An 8,351-nucleotide genomic window follows, 5' to 3' on the forward strand; every position below is an offset into this window, starting at 1 on the left:
TATTTTGTTTCTCCATTTTTTTTTTAAAGAGAAAACTGGGCAACCAAGAATACAAAGATAGAGAAGAGTTTGCTGGAGATGTGCGAATAATGTTTTCAAACTGTTACAAGTATAATTCACCAGACCATGAAGTTGTGATCATGGGCCGTAAACTTCAGGCGAGTATAGAGCATCCATATACATAATTGAATTATTTTAATTATAATTAACAAAGGGGAAGGCCAATAGTCTTGCTGTTATAAATGCATCACCTAGCCACTGCTATATTTACTCATTTGGTTTCATACCATTCGAGATATTCTCATTGTTCTCTCACCTTCATTGCAATTAACCTTCAATGCTTGATCTAATCTATGTTTCCAGCATTTTCTGTGTTTATTTGGTTTTGGATTTATTTTTCATTTGCTAGAATCTCCAGCAGAATGGTTTACTTTGTTTATCAAAATAAAAAGTCATGGAGCTTGATTGAAATTAAGTTGAAAAACTTATTATGGTACTGTCTCATGGAAGAAATATGTTATAAAACTGATTTTGGCTTTACTGGATGAAGGAAATTGAGAGTCGATACACCTATTTTGGTTTGTATAATGTGCTTGATACAATCTTACATTTTTTATCTTTCATTTTGACTCGCAGATAAATTGTCTGTGTTTAATACTAGGACCAAAAAACTGAAATACTTAGAAAGTTGAGTATTTATCTTTGGTAGAAAATCACAGGTCACTGGAAAGGTTTTCTGTTCTGTGTGATCTTTATTTGTTCAGGTTCTGTGAATTTTAAGAATAATATCCCTTTGCTTTGGTATCCATTTCTAGCCCTTCCCACAGTAGAAAGTGGTGAAATTTAACCCTGACCCAGATACTTAATGGATTTTTCTTGCAATCCTCTACCTCCACTGCCCAATGTTGCACATCCATTATGAATGTGAGTGTACATGATCTCCAAGTTATTCAAAGTTAACTGGTTTTCTTGATTCTCCTAACCTCTTTAGGGAAGGCATATGGTGTAGTCTGCAGTATTTCCTCAAATTGATGATCAAGTTCATTGAGGCAAGACATATTTTACTCCCTCAATCATGTACATTCACAGACGCATATGTGCGTGTGCACATACATTTTCTTTTATCACTGCACCATCATCTGCCCTCAACATCTCCATTTCTATAGTTGAATGCAAATTCACAGTTGGAAAAGAAAGCATGGATCAACAACCCCCTATTACCCTCCCTCTAGCAAAACCAAACTGGCAGTGAGAAATTTTCTGTGAAAAGAAGACGCCTCATTAAAGTTTTTTTTTACTGAGAATAAACAAGAGACCATAATGGAAGAAAAAAATATTTATTGTACTTGTTTCCTTTTTTGTATCTCTTGGTTTAATGAGTATTTGTTTAAGCATCTCCATGTACAAAGCTCAACTTAATAACTTTGATCATAAGACTCTTGTGTGATCTCTATCAAACAATCTTGAAAATATTACATTAACATTGAACAAATAAGAATCCTGTTCTAAAATGAGCATGCTAGTTATTCAAAGTTAATGTCAAATCAAAATATTTTTATATGCAAATGAACTGTGGTCAACTGTAATGCTGGAACTGCACTTAAAATGACAGCTTTACAACATAAATTACTAGATAGCCATATGAACTTGAAGTTGTCATTTGGATTTGGCTTTCAGTTGGCAACAGATTCAGAGTTCTTGTGTATTAATTGGCTTTGTTTCACATGAACACATCCACACTGTATGTTGTTTCTTTTTTTTTTTCCTAATCAGATGTGCAGCACTTTGGTCAACGTGGGTTGTTTTTAAATGTGCTATACAAATAAAATTGACTTGACTTGACAAAATGTGTTTTAATTTGGTGGAGACTTGTGTATTTTAAGGACTCCAGCCCGAGGAAAGGATTAGTCTGAAATGATAATTTCATCAAAATGTGTTGCTCTCAGTTTTTAATTTGTGTGGGATGAGTACATAAACTGTCACTTTGAGTTTTGCATAAACACTTTTACAGTATTGTCTTTCGCACTCACATACACTAATTCTCACACTTGCACAGGATGTTTTTGAGATGCTTTTTGCTAAAATACACAAGGATCCTGTAAAAAGTGCAGTTTTGGCACAATCTACAACTTGTATCACTGAATCATCAAGTGACAATAGTGGTAAGAGTTCCTCTGCTGAAAGTAGCTCTGAAAGTTCAGGAAAAGAGCAGAAGAAGTGCCTTGCTCAGCTTCAGGACCAGGTAACAAAATAAGTGTTGTAAATTTTGTGAGATGGAATTTATTTGTTTCATCTTTGCCATTTATCTCAACTTTGTCTTTTCCCATTCATAGATGTATTTGTAAGCTTTGCTGCATTCCACCTTGATTTTAAGATTTAGTACAGTCTCCTGGGATTTGCTAATGATTTGTATTTGTCATCTAAGAACATTCTTTTTACAATCTTGTCATCTTTTTCTCTACATAATATCAGAATCTATTACTAACAGGATCTAGTATATTGTTAGATGATGTTCTATTGATATGCAACTATTGATAGCTGTAAATCATGGCACTACCTTTAGACATTCAGTATTTGATTGTCAAATCTATGTCCTGTTTCTAACATCAGAAACTTTGGGTTATCAGACTCTATTTACCTTTCGTCCAAGCAGTCCACTGTCATAGATGAAAAATGCTTCATCTTAGCACTCACTTTGTCACCTCCTTCTAGACAGCGGATGTGTGATTGTGGATGTGTGAAATTACATGCCTTTTAAGGCAGGAGATGTCCAAGCAACTAATGTCCCATTGAATATCACCTCTGAATTTGAAAAAGTTTTTTAGTTTTGCTGTTTTTTAGTTTCTATGTACAATAGTTAATCATCTGGAAGAGACATTTTTTCTCTTTGTCCAGCCCTTTGCTCGTATTTTTTGCAATGTGTTATCAAAACTGTCTGCTTTAAAACTCCACGCTTTTGATCCAATAAATATTATGTGACAATGCTATTAATCTTGTAATTATTTAAATAGTGTATTTCCTATTTTAAAAAGATTTATCTCTTTGGTATTATTGTAGGATTTGAATAATAGCGTTCTGCCTCCTGATGAAACAAATACTGGGTTAAGATTTTGAGTGGTTATCAAGAAATTTTAACATAAGGCCATTAATTTATTACCATAAAGTAAATTAGAGTAGAATGATGATAAAGAGACGGGGGGTGGGGGGAGGAATCTATTTCAGCAATTTTGCTCTCTTTACCATTCTTCATAGATATATTATTTGTAAAAATAATATGTAACTCAAAACATAAGTGAATCATTTTTATCTTGGGTACTTGGGTACAGATTGCCCTGAATCTGCAGAATTCCTCTTCAACATACACTTTTTCGCCAATTTTTCTACCCTGTCATTCTAAACTTAATTTGGTAGGGCAAAAGATTGGAGTGCGGGAATGATGATAAAGACTAGATGACTAGAATTTGTTCATTGTTGGAACTGAGAAGTTGGAAAAGCAAGGAATTGAACAGAGTGGTGAGGATTTTGAGGTTTAGTGTACTTTTGATAGCATGCATGGTAACTGAGATTAATTAGCTGCAGATATAAACCCCACGTAGATTCATTTAGCGTAATTGTGAAAGCCTGGTTCAAACAAAAGAAAAGTAGATATGTTCCACTTCTGTTTACAATGTATTGAAATACGGTAGGAAATAAGAGGCGATGGATAGAGGCATTGATTAAAAATTCTGATACATTATTTGGAGATAAAACAGAAGTACTGTCTGTATTCAAAGGAGAGATGTTACTAAATCTAGGTGGGAATTATCGTGGGTGCTGAAGTGAGTGAGCATGGAAATATTCCTATTCCAGTCTTCCAAAGTTGCTTCAGATATGGGAAGACTGGAAGACTTATGGGCATCACACTGGAATATTTTTGGCATGCCAAAACTTCAGAGGGTGCAGAGAAGATTTATTAGTTTTGGTACTTATGCGGTGGAAAACTGCATTAGTCATGTGGAAAGACTAAAGAAAGATGACAAAAAGAAGTTATAAATTTACAATTCCGCTTTTGATTTGCACATCTGTATGAAATTGCCATATCAGGAGTCAGTTTCGTTATTTCTATCAATATTAGATTTATTCCATTATTTCTGCCAGTTGAAAGCAGTACACGAGCAGCTCGCGACATTAACACGGACCCCACTCTCTAAATTGAAGAAAAACAGAGTCAAAAAAGGAAAAAAGAAAAAAGAGAAAAAGAAATCAAAGAATATTGGACAGAAGAAAATACAATCAAAGCAGTTGCGGGGGAAAAAAATCAAGAAATGCTCTGTGGAACGCAGGTACAGTCGGATTTTTATGCATTGTTTCCACCTTGTGTTACTTTACAAGTACTGATTCATCTAAAAGCACCACAGGATACAGTGCCAGTTAATAGAGTGAGGCAGTCGTCAAGGAAGGAGCTTAGGAAAGCATGTATTTCTAAATACAATGGCAATGCTTGCCTTTAAACTTGATGAAATTTGACAATTGTTGGAAATCTAAGTATGCTGATGCTGCAAATGTGAAAATGAATAGAGAATGACGGAAATACTTAGCAGGTATTGCAAAAAATAAGTGATTTTTTAAATATCTTGCCCAGAGAGTGGGATGAAGGGAATAATCTCATAACGTGAAATGAGGGTTGCCATCGTATAGGTTGTGGTGGTCATTCAGTTGATGGATAATGGGGGCAGTTAGAGAAGAGTGAACAAAATGCATTGGTTAATTAAAAAGAAAATACTGACAAAAAAACATGAAAAAGTACAAATGCAAGGCTATAGCACACTTCCAGGAGGTCAGCCTGTGTTCGTCCTGAGAATTAATCTGGGCTAATATCACTGATGATTTACAGCTGAAATTGTCAATTCTGATACTGAGAAAGCAATTTACCTGAATTTGTAGAATTCAATGTTGAGTCACAAAGCGTGGAAATGGGCCCTTTGACCCAAATCAACCATGCCAAATACGTTGCAACTATTTGTTTTTTTGTTCTTGGTCAAAAAGATAAGTCTTTGGACATGAAATACATAAAGTCCCAGATGTGAAATTGCTGGTCCAATAACTAAACAGATTTTAAAAAGGGGCCAAGATCTGAAGTGTATTGCTCTAATTTGACAGTCCTAGGAGTTGATCTTTTTTCTCCAAACGTCTAAAAGTAATTTTGTTGTAAATTACATTTCTTTCAATTACAGAATGTAACATTCATCATGTTGAGCACTTGCAGATTATATTTTTGTGGTGCTTTTAGTGATGGCCAAAAGACAGTTCATATCATATCATATATATACAGCCGGAAACAGGCCTTTTCGGCCCTCCAAGTCCGTGCCGCCCAGTGATCCCCGTACATTAACACTATCCTACACCCACTAGGGACAATTTTTTTACATTTACCCAGCCAATTAACCTACATACCTGTACGTCTTTGGAGTGTGGGAGGAAACCGAAGATCTCGGAGAAAACCCACGCAGGTCACGGGGAGAACGTACAAACTCCTTACAGTGCAGCACCCGTAGTCAGGATCGAACCTGAGTCTCCGGCGCTGCATTCGCTGTAAAGCAGCAACTCTACCGCTGCGCTACCGTGCCTAATTAATCTTAATATATGAAGCATCCTTTTGAGGTGGTGTGTTTATCAAATTTTAATATCTCATTTATAATCAATTACTGCAGTAGTTCTGACTGGCACTAAATATTTCTAGCACAATTGCCATTGATCAGGAATATTTAAATGCTATAATGCTGATGCTTGTACTTTATTATACAGGCAGTTAAAGAAAAAGAAGGAACAAGCTCCTGTTTACGATTCAGAAGAAGAGGATAATGCTAAGCCAATGACTTATGATGAAAAGAGGCAATTAAGTCTTGACATAAATAAGCTTCCTAGTGACAAACTGGGGCGTGTCGTCCACATAATACAATCAAAGGAGCCATCCTTGAGAGACTCTAATCCAGTCGAGATAGAAATTGACTTTGAAACTTTAAAACCCTCTACGTTAAGAGAGCTGGAAAGATATGTTATGGCATGTCTAAGAAAGAAACAAAAAAAACTTGGTTGTGAGTATACCATTCATTCTCTTGCATGTATTGTTCCTATTTAGTGAGGTAGATAGTTTATTTTCCTATTTTGATGGTGTCACATTGTGTAGCTAAGAAAGCTCCAGGAAGATCTAAGGAAGAAATTCAATCGGAGAAAAAACAAGAGCTGGAGAAAAGATTACAGGATGTTAGTGGACATCTGAATTCTGGAAAGAAAGAAACAAAAACATGTATGTACTTAATGTGCTTGTGCTGTAATAGTGTGCTGTTCAGCCTTTTCTCTGGATTCAGTATGCATTATTTATTTTCAGCAGCTCGGAAGAATAATGCAGCAGAAGAAATGGGTGAAATTTCCCGATTAAGTGAGAGCAGCAGTTCCTCAGACTCTGAAAGTGACAGCAGCACCAGTGACTCTAGTTCTTCACTTAACAGTGATTCTGAACCAGGTTAGATGTCAACCTCTGTATATAAATGAATACAGCCAGATGTTTAATATTTCCAATACCACTGTCTCCCACCATTGTTGCTCAAAGTGACTCTTATTACAACATTTATCATGGAGTCATTACAGAAAACTGAGATGGTTAACTACAGTCTTGCTTGACACAATATTGGAGGCGGGAAGTATCTCCATAAGAAGTGGAACAACTCTTGTGCACATCAATATATTGTGTGAATTGCAATGTCTTTCATTTAGACGTTGAGCAGAAAAGCCCATCGCATCTACATCAAAAACTGATTATTTTTTTTCCAGTCTGATGTATAAACCATTTAAGATGTCAGCCTTGTCACCCATCAAAGGAATGTTGAGCAATGTAGTATTCATTGTAAATGTAGAACACAAATTTATATGTAAGTAAAACTGAAAATGTTGAAACTGCACATCAGACCTGCATCCTTAAAGAAAATTAAGTTATATGTAAAATCTTTACGTAGCACAATCACTGAGTTGTAGACTTATCATTTCTCTTCATGTCCTGGGTGACTGGCCTTGTATTTTCGGCATTTCTTGCATTTCTCCCTTCTAGCCAGCCAAACAATTAACATGAGTAAAACTGTAAACTAAATTCTTATGACTTGCAAATGACTAACTGGAGTTCACCATTAGCACTTTTGTAATTTTCTGTGTTCAATATATTTGTAAATTGTGATTTTTGTTGCTAGAGTGCCTAGATATGGCATGAAAGAACAGTTAAGCATGTACGGAGAAGTTGCGACAAGTCATTTGAATGTGATTTTTATACCTTGCTGCCAGTGCAGTGGTGTAACTTCACCTGAATTGTGCCATATTGTAGTTCAACCTTCTTGAATAGCTGCTGTTTATCTTTGATGCAATGCTAGGGATAAACAAATAGTTTGCAATTATCTGTCGGAAAATTGAAGAGCTGATGTTCATGTACAGCAGTAATCCACAGTGAATGATTCAGGCAGTGGTGTGCAATAGAAATTATTTAAATGATCATGATATGTTTGAATATATGATTGGTACACTTGCATCATCTGTCTAATTGAGCAAAATTACAAAACAGTGCATTTGTTTTCATTTTTAGACTGCCATAAATATCAACCATCTCTTATAACAGACTGAGTTTCTAGTAGATGTTAAATTGTGTTGTTTCCTAATTCACACCTGATCTACAATATATGTAGTTTAATCACTATCATAATAGAATCACAATCGGTCTTTGATTCATTATAATGATATTAATGTATCAGTGCTGTAAATTATTGGAGCATTTCGCATGTATTGTTTTCTCCAGTTTGAACTCTGCTGTTTCATTTTATTCATTTATTTCAGCCTCTGCTAGGGTCACTTGCCTGTTTGTATGTTTTTTGTATTCGGTAGATATAAATCTTTAGGAAGCTTACGCTATCAAGAGGAGCTCAATGCAACTTAAATATGCTGATGAAATTTGTAATATTGTGGCATCATTTTTTGGGGACTGAAGTTAAAATCAGTGATCTAAACCTTGCTAAATAAGAAGTTTTCATTGAAATACCTCTAGTTTTCCTCTTTTCTGACTTTATTTTGAGAGAATTTGTAGAATTAAGAAGTTAATTGTAGATAGCAATGGAACCAATATAGCCATTTGGCAAACTTGTACAGATATGTATGTAACAGTGGTAAATTTTGAAAGCTTCAATTTTTCAAATGTGTCGTATGAAAGTACAACTTCGTGTATAGGATTTTGCTTTTTTCATTCAATGTTTACACTTTCTATATTTGATGGTTCATGCAATAAACGTACTTAAATCATTTATCTTGTGTTAGATCTGATGTAAATTTCAAAATCG

General features: G+C 35.1%; 1 protein-coding gene across 1 annotated transcript in view; it reads left to right on the top strand.

Annotated features, from left to right (window-relative positions):
• The window catches only part of LOC144598267 (bromodomain-containing protein 2-like), a 32,387-nt gene extending 24,072 nt beyond the window's left edge, over positions 1-8,315 (top strand). Inside the window, exons 8-13 of the mRNA XM_078408207.1 lie at positions 30-158; positions 2,057-2,242; positions 4,138-4,322; positions 5,785-6,074; positions 6,167-6,286; positions 6,368-8,315. Of these exons, the coding sequence (XP_078264333.1) occupies positions 30-158; positions 2,057-2,242; positions 4,138-4,322; positions 5,785-6,074; positions 6,167-6,286; positions 6,368-6,507 (1,050 nt within the window). The 3' untranslated portion in view covers positions 6,508-8,315. The remainder of the gene's footprint in view (positions 1-29; positions 159-2,056; positions 2,243-4,137; positions 4,323-5,784; positions 6,075-6,166; positions 6,287-6,367) is intronic.
• Positions 8,316-8,351: the final 36 nt, after the last annotated feature.

Source organism: Rhinoraja longicauda, chromosome 11, assembly GCF_053455715.1.
Source record: "Rhinoraja longicauda isolate Sanriku21f chromosome 11, sRhiLon1.1, whole genome shotgun sequence".
Lineage (NCBI taxonomy): Eukaryota > Metazoa > Chordata > Chondrichthyes > Rajiformes > Arhynchobatidae > Rhinoraja > Rhinoraja longicauda.